The following is a 16,934-nucleotide window of genomic DNA, read 5'->3' on the forward strand; positions in this document are numbered from 1 at the left end:
CTCAGAGGTCCACCTTCTTTCCTGTGGAGGACCTGGTGCGAATGCTAATGTTTCGGAGTGCTTCGGATGCGACCGACTTTCTGCAGCTTTATGGGCTCAGTGTCACTGATGGGTAAGTGGCCGCACCTTTCCCAACTTCATGCACAAATCTGTAGTAAGTCGTTGTCTTAGTGTACAAAGTTTTATCATTGTTAACATACATGTGTGTGTGTGTGTGTGTGTCCAGCATGGTCGAGCTAAGCCGTACAGCTTATCAGGAGCCAGATCTTCCTCTGCCCCAGAAGAAGTCCGTCGCCATTCTGAAAAAGAAGACCGTACTGATCGGAGAGATCGTCAGCGGTGGCCCACTGCCCAACCCTCCACAGCACACACCGGTCTGCAGCTTCGACTCGAAGAACAAGTACCAGGGGGATTCTGTTTCACTGGAGCCAATGCCAGCGGCCACAAAAGGTGCGTTTACATGATTGACCGGTTAGGAAATAACACTGTCTAGATGTAGTGAATCAAATCAGGTAGATTTGTTAAGATATTTAAGATGTTTGTCCCCTGATTTAAGGGGCTTCCTCAAAACGAGTGCAAGAACTAGACTTCAGTCTAACAGACTTTCAAGTAAAGAGTTTCAAGCACACTTATTACTGTTATGTCCAGTCTGTTTGAAACATATAAACCAAAATATAAAGACAAGATAAACTATACAGACAGAAACATGATACTCATTTTGCCGTTAAATGACATTAAAGTTGGCGCCCAGGTGGCGCAGCGGGGTATGTTCCGCTAGCACAAGAGTGCCGAGATTCTGAACACCTTGGTTCGAAACTCGCCATTGCCAGCGTTGCTACCGGTCGGCTGGGCGCCATCTAGCGTGCATAATTGGCAGTGCCTGCAGCAGACGCGTTTCTGCTAGGGCGGGATGACCGGACTATGTTGGCGGGGACTTAAAATGCTGTGTAAGGACCTTGCCTGTGCAGAATGCATGGGTGAAAAAGGGTTCTGCTAAGGGCTGCACACGGGTCGGAGGAGGCGTGAGCAGCAGTATACCCACCTCGACTGCAATCAGGGATCCACCAGCAGCGGAAGACAGATTGACTACACTAAATTTCGAGAAGATGGGAGAAAATGCGCTAATAAAATAGAAAGAAAACCCAAATAAATGTCCAAACTGTTTTTAATTACCATATTTTACTGTTTTTAGAGCATACTTATACTGTCTAATTTAAATTAAGCCCGGAATTGCTAAATAATGCGATGAGTGTTTTTTTGCTAGTAAAGTGGTATAAGCAAATGTGAATAAGTAAATGTGATGGTCCGGACTGCTTTCTGTCCTACTATCCATTGTCTTCTCACAATAAAGCTAATATTTAAGAGGAATGATTAAAAGGAATTATTGATTTTAATGTAACTTGAAGTAAAAAGCTTAGTTTGAGGATACACACTGATTACATTAATTACGTTAGTAACGTTACTCTAAAAAATTATGATGAATGCATCATCAGAAGCAAGGTTCACCCTAAGAAGAAAGTCTTTAATGAGCTAAACATGCAGTAGTAAGTGCTCCTCATATTGTACTAATCTTACAAATAAAACCTTTCCTTCTTTGCAGTGGCAGCTCCTGCTCAGAGACATGAAGTTAAACCCCTGGCCGAACCAGAACCGAGGACCCAAGTCCCTCCCAAAGCGCTCGAGTCGAGACGGTTTGCGGAGGCTCCCGGAGTGTCTGTGCTGGCTCAGCTCAAAGAAACCCACGAGACTGGAGAGTCCGTGCCACACACCGTGCCAGTTCCGCCAGTGAAACAGTTGCCCGTGTTCCAGCCCTTATTCCAGCCTATTGAACAACCGAAGCCAATCAGACCTCCATCTCCTAAAAAGCCAGTTTACTCTGATCAGGTGTGGCACTTATATTCACTATTCAGAACTGTTTCTAAGCGAAAACATGTAAATCTGGTATGTTTATTTACGTAACAGATAACCAGTAAGAGTTTAAGGATCACGTTCTGGTTTTGATAGGATATACTGGCAGAGGTGGAGTCTGTAGTGGAGGAGGTTCTGAAAGCTGAGGTCTCGAACGTTGCAAAAGCTGGGGCTGAATATGTGTCTACAGCTCTCAGGTAGGCTTCTGCATTATCCTGGTTTAAAAATGCTTTCATTTTATATCAGTCATAAAGTGAAATAGTATAATAATGACAAGAAGCACACTTTTGCCAGTTCACACTACACGACTGGATCTCTTGTAAATGGGAGTCGTTCAAGTCGGTGTGTATTTCACACTACACGACTGATCGGCGTTAGGGGGTCACACACTACACCATCTATCACCAACTGGAATCGCAGGCGAAGACAAACGCGAGAATCATCGAGGGGTTTAACGATACCACGTCCAAAAATGCACGTCAGCAAGTAGCGAGCGATCAAAGTTTGTGCGCTGATGTGCAGCGTAAAACAAGTAGGAAAAATAAAAACAGCATGGATTGTTCTATAGGGATTTGGAGGTTAATAAATATTTTTTTGCAATGCACTCATTGCCAGTCGGGCAACTCGGATCCAGATATCTGACAAGCTAAATATATTTCTTCGAGCCGTTTGGATGGAGTTGTTGAGTAGTTCAAACATTTTCGATCGCCGAGCGAACGCCGAGTTGCTCCTGAGCCGGCAAATCTAGCGCCGACCGGCCGGCGAGCTAAAATCAGTGTTGGGGCAGCACAGTGGCTCAGTGGGTGGCACCTTCACCTCACAGCAAGGTCCTGGGTACAATTCCCAGGTGGGGCGGTATGGGTCCTTTCTGTGTGGGACTTGCATGTTCTTCCCGTGTCTGTGTTGGCTTCCACTTGGAGCTCTGGTTTCCTCCCACAGTCCAAAGACATGCAAGTGAGTCTCGGAGATACAAAATTGTCCATGACTGTGTTCAATATTAAACTTGTGCACTGATGAATCTTGTGTAACCAGTAATTACCGTTTCTGTCATGAACGTAACCAAAGTGTGCAAACATGGGGAAAACATGCCAATGTGGCCACTTTAACTCGCTCTTATGTGTAAGTATTTAATAAAATAAATGAATAAAGTGAGTGATGCAGGCACTCAGTACCAGAGTTTCCTGGTGCGTTATGAATAAGAGTAAAATAAATTAATGTTCTTCGGAGCATTGCTGTATGATGTAATTACTTCTTAAAGAATGTATTGTTTGTCCATTCAAACTAATTCAGCATTTTAAAAACCCTAAAATACTCCGAAGACCATGAATATCAAATACATTTTACTTGTCCAATAATAATATCTAAAGTAATAATAATGGTATTAATCATTATTATTTTAATTAGACAAAAGATTACTAGGCTTTCGCAGTTCTCAGTATTTTTCCCCACATCTTTAATGCTTGGGTGGTCATTTTAAATATTAATTGAATAATGGGACAGCAAAGGACAAAATGCTATAATACATAAAAATAGTCCAAGCACTTTACCTGTCTGTGTTTTGTTTTTCCTGTCTGTTGTGGCTCCTTCTTATCAAGCATGACAAAGAAAGGCCAGATATAATTGCTGAGTAGCGTGATGTTTAGTTTGGTTTACCGAGTTTTGATTTCGTCATTAAATTCCTGCCCTCCTACGCTTGTGTGCAGTGTGAGCCTGAGCGAGCTGGAGACGGTGGTCTGTGAAGTCGTGGATCACGTGCTGAGAGAACTGTCTGTGTCAGAAATCGCTATCGAGAAGGAGAGAATCGCCGAGGAGAAACGCAAGCAGGAGGAGGCCAGGTTGTGTAAAATACCATCATAACGTTGCTTCTTACCATGTTTGGGTGTCCAGGCTAATCTGTCGGCTCTAGGGACGGGCACTTTACGCTATTGTATTGTAGGTAATTCAAAGCTCTAGACGTCCCATCAAATCTCAAAAGAAAGACCAGAAGTGTCCAGACTTTGGTTTTCTCTGTGGTTTTTTATAGATGTAAAAGCTGGACGATATTTTTTCCTGTCCTGCTTTTTATTCATATCATTAAACGTTTGTGCTGGTGATGCAGACCTAAGTACCTCGGATGGCAAAGAAGACAAATCAAACCTGATCTTTCACCTAAAGCCCAGATAACCAAACTGTGGACACATCATGAGAAGAACCAGTTCATTGGAAAAGGCAAAGCTTTAGGTAAAAGAGGAAGAGGACAGCCAGCAACAAGATAGATGGGTACATTTAGAGGAATTAAGAAGCCTGAACTCTATCCATATAGTGACCAGGAGTCTGAATTGACATGGCGCACTAAATAATTATAATAATCATAATAGCAATAATGTAATATTAACACGAATATCTAAATTTCATTGTCACTAATGCAACTTTTGAATATTGCATCTTGCACCTCCTAAGTTCCAGGTCTACCACATTCCTTTTTTTCCTATTTTATTTATGCATTTTCTCCCAATTTCGCATAGTTAATTTGTCTTCCGCTGCTGGGGGATCCCTGATTGCAGTCGAGGTGGGTATACTGCTGCTCACGCCTCCAGCGCTGGCCCGCATGCAGCCCTTAGCGGAACCCTTTTTCACCCATGAATTCTGCACAGGCGCCTCTCTATCTGCTACTCAGGGTCCTTACACAGCTTTTGAAGACCCCACCCACATAGTCCGATCATCCCGCCCTAGCAGAAACGCGTCTGCTGCAGGCGCGGCCAATTATGCCCGCTAGATGGCGCCCAGCCGGTGGCAACGTTAGCGGAATATCCCGCTGCGGGTCTACCACATTCCTATTAAGATACAATGGTTATTACAGGTGAATACGTAAATAAATGTTAAAATAAATAAATACAACTTAAAAAAAAGTTGGGAATTAAAGTTAGGATAAAAAATATAGTAGGTATGTGTTTTGTGTTATTTAACCATCACTACTGGTTGTTCTGCTCTTAAATCTGATCCTGTATAGAAGAAAATACATCCTGAAGCAACTTTGTTTTCAATACTTTTACTAAATGAAGGTTTTTGGCTTCTTTATTCATCTTTATGAGTTGCATGTGCAATATTTAAACTCCAGACTAAGTAAATGCTTGGATCTATTTGGATATTTAGATTTTTTAAATTTGATTCAATTTGTGAGTAGCTCAACCTCACTTCAACCTTCAGCAGCCTCATAATGTTGAAATATTAATATAAAATGATTATATGACAGAAAAGCTTGCTGGAGAGAATGTAAGCGTGTGTCGAATGTTCTATGTCGGTCGTGCATTTTCCTCATCCGCTGCTGTTTTTGCGTTTCCATTCCAGGCGCAGAAAGGAACTCGAGGCCTTCCTGGATAAGCTGAGCAAAGAGCTGTGTGCTGAGCTCAGTGAGGAGGTCCTGACACAGAGCTTCGAGGAGGCGGCCGCTGCAGAGATCAAGTTAGTAATCTTCACAACAGTTTCACAACAGGAGCTTCAATTGTAATGATTTATGTTGGTTTAAGTATTTGCCTCATTTCCCCCTGGCATGTTAGTCAGGGTTAGTTTGGGTTTAAACATTATTACTACAAATTAAATTCTCTATGTTAAAATTAATGTCATTCGTCTAGAGCAGGGGTGTCAAACTCATTTTCCCCGAGGGCCACATCAGCATTATTGTGGCCCTCAAAGGGCCGGTTGTAACGTATCCTGCTCCGATTACAGTCTGCTGTTTTTCTTGGAGGCTGAATTCTGCATTTATATTGTCCTCCTTTACCACAGACACGGCCTCATAACACAAGAGACGCACCGGTTTCCTTTCCTGAAGCACAAACTTGTTTTCACTTTCATTAAATTTCCTCCTCATGCTTAATTTTCTTAATTATCTTGTACATTTTAGGATCATGTGTAAATATGTGTAACATCATCTACTGGTGGGATGTGTCACTTTGCAGGTCACAAAATCAGCCTGTATTTTGAGAGATGCAGTTAATGTAGGATTTTACAGTGTATTTTTAAGACGATCATTCTGCCCTCACTAATAGTTTATCCCCCTTGCTGAGCTAGACAGACAGACAGACACAGACAGACAGACAGACAGCTCCCTTCAGAATACAGTCGGTTTATTTGCTCGCCAGCTGTGTGATACACTGTGTGCACCAGAATGAAGTAAAAATACAAACAATAAAAACAATAAAGAACTTAATACAGTAAAAGCACACAGCTGTAGTCCAGTGTTACATCTGGTACAATATGAGATTTAACCAAACGTAAAATAGCGCTAACGAGTTAATATTTTGTGTGAAGATACTAATTGCTATAGTAACAGTAACAATTGTATTTAATTATGGTAAATTTGTAACTAAAACGCTGTGATATACTCACTAAACATTTACAAACAACTGAGAATATAAACGCCACGACTTACAGACGATGCTTTGGTATTATATTGCAATATAATTATCTATATTTATTTATTATTGTTTACATTACTGACTACGCTACCCCGCGTTCTTTTGCAGTAAAAGTCACATGGCTACTCAGCGAGGTCTCTGTAACGACTCGAACCATCACAACAAGTCGTTTAAGCTCTCGCGGGCCACATAAAATGGCGTGGCGGGCCGGATCTGGCCCGCGGGCCGTGAGTTTGACACCCCTGATCTAGAATATAATTTTAGCTCCATGTCTTTACTGTCAAAATAATTAGAACATTACTACTATTACATGGAAAGCTTAGTGGGGAAAGCTTAGTGTTTAAAATAGTGCATAGATTCATCCCTCTATGGAATTATTTACACTCTTCATTGTATTAAAAATTAAGGGGACCAGACTAAGGGGTGGGGTTATGAACGCTGTGTAAGGCCCTTGGTTGACCAGGGTGCCTGTGCATAAAGTGGAGGAGTGCAGAGATGCAAAGCTGACCTCACGTGCAAATCCACCGAAGTATGGGTGAATAAGAAGGGATTGGTAGACTATACATCCTCCTTGGACGCCGTCGGAGTCCCCAGCAGCGGATTTGCTATGGTAAATTGGGAGAAAAAGGGAGTAAATGCATGAAAAAATATGGGCGTCGTTGGTAATACCTACCCAGGCGAGAGATTTTGCTTCTTGGTGTGGTGTTAAGTGTTCGAGACTTCTATCACATTAAACAGAGAAGATACACTTTTTTGTGACCTGTTATATCAATGTCATTCCAACAGGTTTGCTTTGGAGGAAAAGGCTGCACTGCTGGCTCGCTGTACCGAGGACGTGTGTAAGATCTTAGAGGAGGAGACGCTGAATGGGGTGATTGCCCAACTGGCAGAAGAGGTGCTGGAAGCTGAACTGCGACGAATAAGAAAGTTCATCAAGAGGTGCGACACTGTATTAATCAGTCGATCTTCACTGATGTTTTGGGTGCTTATTAACACGCGTGTGTACTTGGTTTGCTCATCTGTATGTAATCAATTATCGTAGTACTTGTAGATTACAGCGACTGTTTGCGTGTGTCTCTAGGTGGCGTGATGTGGTCGCAGTACGCCGACGGTTGAAGCGGCAGATGCGGGCGTTCCCCGCGGCGCCGTGCTGTGTGGACCCCCGTTTCAAGCTGCAGGCTTTGGTGCCCAGCGCCCCGCCCGCACAGGCTAAGGACGTACTCGCTCGAGGTCTCATCAACCTAGGAAACTCAGGGAACATGGTCATGTCGTGCACAAGGTGACCATCGCTATCCAGTTGTTTTTATTTTACGTTTACTGTCCCAATCACTGTTTTTGTTTTTAATATAAATGTATTTTTTTTATTACAGCTTACTAAAAACGAGGAATGACACGGTTCACCGGATGCGTGTGGACTACTACTATAATTTATTGTTGAGGTAAGAAACAGTTTAGCCGTAACATTAAAACCACCTCCTTGTTTCTACACTCACTGTCCATGTTATCAGCTCCACTTACCATATAGAAGCACTTTGTAGTTCTACAATTACTAACTGTAGTCCATCTGTTTCTCTGCATGCTTTGTTAGCCCCCTTTCATGCTGTTCTTCAATGGTCAGGACCCCCACAGGACCACCACAGAGCAGATATTATTTAGGTGGTGGATCATTCTCAGCACTGCAGTGACACTGACATGGTGGTGGTGTGTTAGTGTGTGTTGTGCTGGTATGAGTGGATCAGACACAGCAGCGCTGCTGGAGTTTTTAAACACCGTGTCCACTCACCGTCCACTCTATTAGACACTCCTACCTACTTGGTCCACCTTGTAGATGTAAAGTCAGAGACGATCGCTCATCTATTGCTGCTGTTGATCCACTCATACCAGCACAACACACACTAACACACCACCACCACCACCATGTCAGTGTCACTGCAGTGCTGAGAATGATCCACCACCTAAATAATACCTGCTCTGTGGGGGTCCTGTGGGAGTCCTGACCATTGAAGAACAGCATGAAAGGGGGGTAACAAAGCATGCAGAGAAACAGATGGACTACAGTCAGTAATTGTAGAACAACAAAGTGCTTCTATATGGTAAGTGGAGCTGATAAAATGGACAGTGAGTGTAGAAACAAGGAGGTGGTTTTAATGTTATGGCTGATCGGTGTATATGCATATTTTTAATAGATTAAATAGCGCTTGTGTTTTTCCCTGGTCAGTGAACAGGTTTGGTCTCCTCTTGACCTCCCCACGCTGGTGGCTGAAAGCACCCCAAATCCACCTGACAGAATCTTTTGGAAAGCGGCTCTTTTGCTTCCCAGCGAGCAGGACGATGACATGAACTTTGCTTACAAGTAAGTCTATACCTATAGCACCTAAATCTACTTAATCCACGTTGCAACGTACAGATTTCTGAAGACCTGTTGGTAATGTTCTGGTAACAGATACCACAGGACTCCTTCAGATGTCCTGTAGAGTCCAGAGCTTTTTAGACCACATTAGGTGGACACTGTATAAGTGCAGCTTAATCATCTAAATAAATAAATAACATATTAGGTGGGTGGTCTTAATGTTTTGGCTCTTTGGTGTATATGCCACTGATGATAGATGGACACAACCTGGACTACTTGCATACTGCTTGAATGTGTGTTTACATAGGATTTGCAAAATACACTATATGGCCAAAAGTATGTGGACACCAGATAATAATAAGCTCATGTCGGACATGCCATTGCGACATTGGTCAACCTGTAAGAAGCCAAATTGAGTGCGTTTACAAGACGATGACTTTAAATTGTTTATTTATTTTTTCGAAAATGTATTGAGGAGTAAGTCATGCAACATTTTATTATTAAACATAGCAGAATGTAAAGGTCCGTCTTAAAGCTTTAGATTTTATGTACAGACCTGATAACATTATTATTGACCTAATAATAATAATAATAATAATACATTTAATTTGTAATGCACTTTACATTTGTGTACAAATCTCAAAGTGCCACAAGATAAAAGACATCACTACAAATAATTAATAAATAAATAAATAAAATAGCTGCAATCACTACATAAATTAAAAATTATTCATAGGTTCTGCTAAAAAGAAAGGTTTTGAGTCTCTTCTTCAAAGTCCCAATCGTCTGTGGTGCCCTCAAATGGTCAGGGAGGGCATCCCAAAGGCGAGGGGCAGCAGAACAGGAGGCCCGATCACCCACGGTACTGAGCTTGGTTCTTGGGGGGAGAAGGCGATTCGAGTTGGTAGAGCGGAAGGATCGGAATGAGGTTCGAGTGGTGAGCAGTTCTTTCAAATAGGTGGGAGCATATCCATAAATACACTGGTGAGTGAGGAGGGAGACGTCGTATTCAATCCTAACAGAGATGGGAAGCCAGTGAAGAGAACGTAGAGTCGGCGCTGTTCTGAACGCTCTGTAATCTATGAAGACTTTTGCTAGTAATCCCAACGAGAAGTGCATCGCAGTAATCCGGTCTGGAGGAGACAAAAGCGTGCATCAGTTTTTCGGCATCTGACAGAGTGAGAGCGGGACGAAGTTTAGCAATATTTCTCAGACGATAAAAAGAGATTTTTAATATGTTTAATATGGGTATCGAAAGTGAGATGTGAGTCAAATCTTACACCAAGATTGGTGACTGATGAAAGAACCTACCACATATTCTGAAGTCACCTCGCTTTAGAGCAGTACCTAATCTCCATGTGTTTTACTCGACTTGTGGAGAGCGTAAATATTTATAATTGTTTGTTTATCACCACCAACATAGCTGTATTGTTTCTTTTCGCTGACTGGACTTTAGCACTCTTACAAAATGGCTTGAACTGAAGCTGGGTGGTGGAGAGAAAATAGAAGAGAGTATGACTGAGCCCGAGGGAAAACTGGAAACCCTGGTCATCAGTAACAGCCTGAGAGAGATTGGAAGAAAGACCCACAAGGTTCATGTATGCCTGAAGGTCAGACCCTGCTTTTTGATATTATGCTGTTATCTTGACCGATCACTGATAAGTGCCCAGCAGTTTACCATTTACAGTGTATCACAAAAGTGAGTACACCCCTCACATTTCTGCAAATATTTCATTATATCTTTTCATGGGACAACACTATAGACATGAAACTTGGATATAACTTAGAGTAGTCAGTGTACAGCTTGTATAGCAGTGTAGATTTACTGTCTTCTGAAAATAACTCAACTCACAGCCATTAATGTCTAAATAGCTGGCAACATAAGTGAGTACACCCCACAGTGAACATGTCCAAATTGTGCCCAAATGTGTCGTTGTCCCTCCCTGGTGTCATGTGTCAAGGTCCCAGGTGTAAATGGGGAGCAGGGCTGTTAAATTTGGTGTTTTGGGTACAATTCTCTCATACTGGCCACTGGATATTCAACATGGCACCTCATGGCAAAGAACTCTCTGAGGATGTGAGAAATAGAATTGTTGCTCTCCACAAAGATGGCCTGGGCTATAAGAAGATTGCTAACACCCTGAAACTGAGCTACAGCATGGTGGCCAAGGTCATACAGTGGTTTTCCAGGACAGGTTCCACTCGGAACAGGCTTCGCCAGGGTCGACCAAAGAAGTTGAGTCCACGTGTTCGGCGTCATATCCAGAGGTTGGCTTTAAAAGATAGACACATGAGTGCTGCCAGCATTGCTGCAGAGGTTGAAGACGTGGGAGGTCAGCCTGTCAGTGCTCAGACCATACGCCGCACACTGCATCAAATCGGTCTGCATGGTCGTCATCCCAGAAGGAAGCTGACGCACAAGAAAGCCCGCAAACAGTTTGCTGAAGACAAGCAGTCCAAGAACATGGATTACTGGAATGCCCTGTGGTCTGACGAGACCAAGATAAACTTGTTTGGCTCAGATGGTGTCCAGCATGTGTGGCGGCGCCCTGGTGAGAAGTACCAAGACAACTGTATCTTGCCTACAGTCAAGCATGGTGGTGGTAGCATCATGGTCTTGGGCTGCATGAGTGTTGCTGGCACTGGGGAGCTGCGGTTCATTGAGGGAAACATGAATTCCAACATGTACTGTGACATTCTGAAACAGAGCATGATCCCCTCCCTTCGAAAACTGGGCCTCATGGCAGTTTTCCAACAGGATAACGACCCCAAACACAACCTCCAAGATGACAACTGCCTTGCTGAGGAAGCTGAAGGTAAAGGTGATGGACTAAACCCAATTGAGCACCTGTGGCGCATCCTCAAGTGGAAGGTGGAGGAGTTCAAGGTGTCTAACATCCACCAGCTCCGTGATGTCATCATGGAGGAGTGGAAGAGGATTCCAGTAGCAACCTGTGCAGGTCTGGTAAATTCCATGCCCAGGAGGGTTAAGGCAGTGCTGGATAATAATGGTGGTCACACAAAATATTGACACTTTGGGCACAATTTAGACATGTTCACTGTGGGGTGTACTCACTTATGTTGCCAGCCATTTAGACATTAATGGCTGTGAGTTGAGTTATTTTCAGAAGACAGTAAATCTACACTGCTATACAAGTTGTACACTGACTACTCTAAGTTATATCCAAGTTTTAGTTCTATAGTGTTGTCCCATGAAAAGATATAATAAAATATTTGCAGAAATGTGAGGGGTGTACTCACTTTTGTGATACACTGTATATGTAATGGAGAATTAATTTAGAGTGATTCTTTCCTGTAGGGGGATCAATAAGACCCCCTTACTGTAAGGATTAGGCATTTTGTCTTGCCCCATTTTCTTGGTGTACTCCACACTTGATGTGGAACTTTGATTTCTTACCTTAAGGCCTTAATTTCCTTCAAGATTATGTATCTATCCGTCCATCTGTCCATCCTCGTGGCTGTGGTGCCTTGTACCCATGCCCAATTTTAATGAACTATAGCTCAGCCTGCTTCGCATCTTCATCCATTTGTCCACATAGAAGCTGATCATTCTAAATCAACAATATTTCCATATCGGTGGTGTCGTCTGATGGACGGTTATAACTGTGTGCAGGTGAGCCACGGACCTCTGAACGAGGAGGGCCAGGGTCAGCTGGAGGAGCAGAAGGAGCTTCTCGGCACCAGTGCCCTGATGATGCTTCTGCCCCCTCTGCCCAGCGGTGAACAAGGCGAGGAAGACGTACCGTTACTGTCTGCCCTCCTCCAGCTCAAACAGGTGCAGCAGGCCAGCGGCTGGCACGCCCCATTGCCCCTGGCACTGATCATACCTGACCAGCTGACTGAGGAAGTTTCTGACCAGAAGTTAGAAGAAGGTAGATGTAATGACAGTTTAAATGACATAATGTGTCGTCGTAATCTATAAATTGTATTATCTATTTATATTTATATCTTTTTAATCATCTATTAGTCTTGAACTTTTGGAATTTTGGGGTACACTCAGCTGATAGCGATTTTGCAGTGTGTCATATGAAAGGCTTAAACACTGCAGTAAACAGGAACGTGACCAAGCTTTTTATGTGAAAGCCGTCTAATACCTTCCTGTTGGACACATGAATAAGGAATCCTGTGTAATTATTAGGGATGTAACGATACACTCTACCCACGATGTGATGCGATTCACGATACTGGGTTCACGATACGAGTTTTTCCCGATTTTTTTCGAACTGAAATTGAAGACGAATTATGACAAAGTTTCCTTTTATTACTTCTCTTTGAAAAACACAATAAAATCCTGTATTTGTGCTTATCTTTTATTTATCTATATAATAAATGTCCTTTTATTTCTGAGGTAGGTACAAACTATGCAAAACAATTTTGAATTAAGCCCAATTTAGCTGAAAATCCCCGAATTTGGCAACCTGGTGTATAGCGCCAGGGGCGTCATCAAGGCGTGGTGTATTGCGCCAGCGCCCTCTGCTGTTCAAAGTGAATATCGATTCATTTTACATGTCGAATCGATTTGAATCGTGAAATTTTTGAATCGGTTATTAACTGTATTGTGGTGAATCGTTACATCCCTAGTAATTACATAAGCAAATGTAGACTCTGTTTTCTTTTTTTACATTAATTTCCCCAAATTTCCTCCCAATCTTGTCGTATCCAGTTCCTGGATTGCATTTCACTTTCTCTACTGCTGCAGACCTCCACTCCTGATGGAGGAGGGCCGTGACAGTCGCCTTACAGCAAGAAGGTCCTGTGTTTGATCCCCAGGCGGGGAGATCCGGGTCCTTTCTGTGCAGTTTGCATGTTCTCCACGTGTCTGCGTGGGTTTCCTCCGGGTCCAAAAACATGCAGCCAGGTTAATTGGAGACACTGAATTGTCCTATAGGCACCCGGCCACTAGGATGCATAAAGCAGTGCATTGTAGTGCCGGTCCCAAGCCCGGATAAATAGGGAGGGTCGTGTCAGGAAGGGCATCCGGCGTAAAAACTGTGCCGGATCAATAAAACCCCTAACTGGAGCAGCCGAGGAAACAGATGGGCGATCCTACCTGACAGACGCGGCAATCGTCGTCCATATAGGCACCCAGATTGCTGGTAACAGAGCTGAGATTTAAACCTCAGCTCTGGTGTGCTAGCGTGTTTAACCACTGCGTTTTTTTGTTGATTTAAAATGATAATCTGACCACGTAGAAGATTAAATTGTTTCAACTTCACTTTCAAACCGTCATGCTCAACTTTAACTTCGTTTTTACAGTCCTTAAACTGAAGACGTTAATTCAGGATGGGCTCATCTCAGAGTACATCTTCATCCATGTTTCTGGAAGCCTCACTGATCTGCAGGGATCCAAGCAGGTCAGTTTTCTTACACTAGTCAGACCTCTTAATACAATGAACAAATAATACAGGATGAAAGGTTTTTTTTTTGTTTTTTATATATATTTTGTTCTTTTTAATACGTTCAGATTGGTGAGGCCGTGCGCTGGCTGGTCGCCCACTCATCGGTCTCTCCGGTCCTGTCCTCTGCGCCTCTTCTGCAGCTAGTGGAAGGGGCGCTGTGCCACGAGTTCTACCGCAGGTTTCACCACGACAAGCAGCAAAGGGCGCAGGCGGCTCTCCTGTGTCAGGACCCGGCGGCCGTCATCCAGCTGTATAACAGGGTGCTGGTTTATCTGGCAGATGTGGTCAGCTCTGAGAGGTTGGCTAGAATCTCCTGGCCTCCACCTGAGTTTTCTCTGCCGGAGACCAGGGAGCTCGTGCCACATCTGGACTGGAACACCCCTCAGCATTTGACCTGGCTGAAAAGAGTGGTCCTTAACTTGCAGCTCCCTGAATGGGACCTGCCTCCTCAGAACGGTAGGTAGTATTTAATCAATAGGTACAGTTACCCCAAAACTTAGCGACAACTGAACCGTCTCTCCTCCACCAGCTCCATGGCCTCGTTTGTGTGAATCCATATTCCAGTACGTGTCTCGGATTCCCAGCTCCTCCTTAAGCCAGCCGCTCCTCATGTCCCGTCTGGAGAACCTGCTGGCCAGAGTACGTGCCCGTCACCTGCAACAAGAAAGTGGAGCTGGACCGTTCTTTAATCACATACCCTGGGATGACGTCTTGGTACTTTGCATAGAGCATCGACTGAATGATTTTCATGGCCCGGAGAGTCCAGCAGTGAAAGGTTGAGACATGAATTTATAAACGATTATATTTTTTATATTATGTCAGGTTTGTTAGTCTATTTACCCAATATGATTTTATTTTATTTTTCCTCTAAATTTACAAAACAAAGTGTCATGAACCCACATTATTTTTTTTTTGCTGGAATTTTTTAATTTTCTATCATCTCCAAATGGCCACCAGTGCCAGAAATTCCTGTTATAAACTGAAATACGTTTCATACAAAACTGCGTATGAATAATCAATCAATACTGCCAGTTATATATCGCAACTATCGATATATTCCACATTACTTTTTACACGATGTTGAAAATGACCATATTCGATATATCGAGTATGCTTAGAATACACAGGTGACCATTGAGAACATTTAAAACACAGAAGCGCTGCACAGAACGCTTTCCTTTGCGTATGAGCGGGTGGGCGTGTGCACCGTGCACACACACACACACACACACACACACACACATGGAAACTGAATCACAGGGTCAACGAGGACGGATTATTCATTGGAACTGAATCAGGAAACTGTGCCCTTATCTATGGTAAAGATTCACAGAGTGAGCAAAACGACTCCGGTTCATTTGTTAAAGAGATTCAGATGTATAAACCAATCAGAGCTTCCGAATTCAGATTTTGGGCTTTTAACCTCGACAGCCGAGGGAATAAATTAAATTAAATTATCGACGGTTTTCATTAGTTAGGTGGATTAACACAGTTAAATATGGATTTTTATATTCTGGAAATATTCTGGAAATATTCTGGAAATATACTAGTTGGCCTTCAAGGTAAGCAGCGGTAATAATTTTATGCTGCTGTGTGGTTGATCTGGGTCACGGTTCTGCTGTCTACGGTGTGATTTCATTTTGCAATGATAGCAAAGCATCGTTAAATATGAAACGTTTTCAGGATTTTTTTCGATGCTGTAATTAGTCTGAATTTATCAGAACTACTACTTTAAGTTTACATTATATCGTATCGTATATCAAGATTCAAGAGTTTTATTGTCATGTGCACAGAAGAACCGGCAGTTACACTGTACAATGAAATTCTTACTTTGTTCGTCCTCCAAACATCAATAAGTATTATAAATAAAAAAACAATATTAAACTAACAGAATAAAAACACTTAGTATAAAAAACTTTTTAAAGGATACATACATTTAAACTATAAAAAAGACGTTTTATATACAGAGGAATAAAAAACAATAGAAATAAACTATGGCAGTAAAAAAAGAAGGCACATAGCAGCAGTCACATAAGGTGCAGAAATTATTGCAGTATTATACAGCATAAATACATACAATACAGCAGCAGTTATTTTAAGGTGCAAATTGTGCAACATTATGTAGAAGTAGCAGCAGTCATTTAAATGTGCAATAATGCATTGTAGAGGATGTACAATGTTCATGAGGTAAGTTGACAGTCCGTGTTTGTTCACAAGCCTGACTGCTTGTGGGTAAAAGCTGTTGGTCAGTCTTGTTGTTCTGGCCTTTAGGCTTCTGAAGCGTTTGCCTGATGGCAGAGGAGTAAAGAGGTAGTTTTGGGAGTGTGTGCTGTCCTTAATTATGTTGTGGGCTCTCCTGACCACCCTGGTATGATAAATGTCCTGTAGTGCAGGGAAGGATGTTCCAGAGATTCTCTGTGCAGTTTTTATTACACGCTGGAGTGCCTTCCTGTCCTCTGCACTTCACTATCGCCACTTCACTATCGAGATATGACCTTTTTTTAGTCGTATAAACAGCCCTACTGCCAGTCAGTGTTGTTAGTAGTGTTTATTATGTCTGTAAGTGGCAATAAATGCCCAGCCTCGCGGTGAACCAAGCACAAAATGCCTATGTGAAAAGCTGCCTGAAGCACACCCAGGTTTGAATAAAACAGGTGGCTTTGTTGGTAATATTGCACATGGTTTAAACTGCCTTTCTGTTGTAGATGCCTTTACTGACCAGGGAGAGATTCTGGTGTACTTCTACAAAGATCAGCTGAACAAGTTTGTGCCCCCTGAGAGTTGGGTAGCAGCAGTGAGACGCACTCACAAGGAGAGACAGCAGAACACAGATGGGTAAGAATATAAGACCAGGGAAGCCTG

General features: G+C 42.7%; 1 protein-coding gene across 1 annotated transcript in view; it reads left to right on the plus strand.

Moving 5' to 3' along the window:
• Nucleotides 1-16,934, plus strand: part of mcm3ap (minichromosome maintenance complex component 3 associated protein) — a 34,514-nt gene that overhangs the window by 16,111 nt on the left and 1,469 nt on the right. The window contains exons 10-25 of the mRNA XM_063005447.1: nucleotides 1-112; nucleotides 227-450; nucleotides 1,601-1,884; nucleotides 2,005-2,105; nucleotides 3,612-3,743; nucleotides 5,236-5,349; nucleotides 7,089-7,241; nucleotides 7,384-7,581; nucleotides 7,673-7,741; nucleotides 8,521-8,655; nucleotides 10,109-10,262; nucleotides 12,287-12,545; nucleotides 13,930-14,027; nucleotides 14,138-14,528; nucleotides 14,602-14,847; nucleotides 16,778-16,907. The exon at nucleotides 1-112 is cut by the window's left edge and continues 49 nt beyond it. Of these exons, the coding sequence (XP_062861517.1) occupies nucleotides 1-112; nucleotides 227-450; nucleotides 1,601-1,884; nucleotides 2,005-2,105; nucleotides 3,612-3,743; nucleotides 5,236-5,349; nucleotides 7,089-7,241; nucleotides 7,384-7,581; nucleotides 7,673-7,741; nucleotides 8,521-8,655; nucleotides 10,109-10,262; nucleotides 12,287-12,545; nucleotides 13,930-14,027; nucleotides 14,138-14,528; nucleotides 14,602-14,847; nucleotides 16,778-16,907 (2,800 nt within the window). The remainder of the gene's footprint in view (nucleotides 113-226; nucleotides 451-1,600; nucleotides 1,885-2,004; nucleotides 2,106-3,611; nucleotides 3,744-5,235; nucleotides 5,350-7,088; nucleotides 7,242-7,383; nucleotides 7,582-7,672; nucleotides 7,742-8,520; nucleotides 8,656-10,108; nucleotides 10,263-12,286; nucleotides 12,546-13,929; nucleotides 14,028-14,137; nucleotides 14,529-14,601; nucleotides 14,848-16,777; nucleotides 16,908-16,934) is intronic.

The sequence above is a fragment of the Trichomycterus rosablanca genome, chromosome 12 (genome assembly GCF_030014385.1).
Source record: "Trichomycterus rosablanca isolate fTriRos1 chromosome 12, fTriRos1.hap1, whole genome shotgun sequence".
Taxonomy (NCBI): Eukaryota; Metazoa; Chordata; class Actinopteri; order Siluriformes; family Trichomycteridae; genus Trichomycterus; species Trichomycterus rosablanca.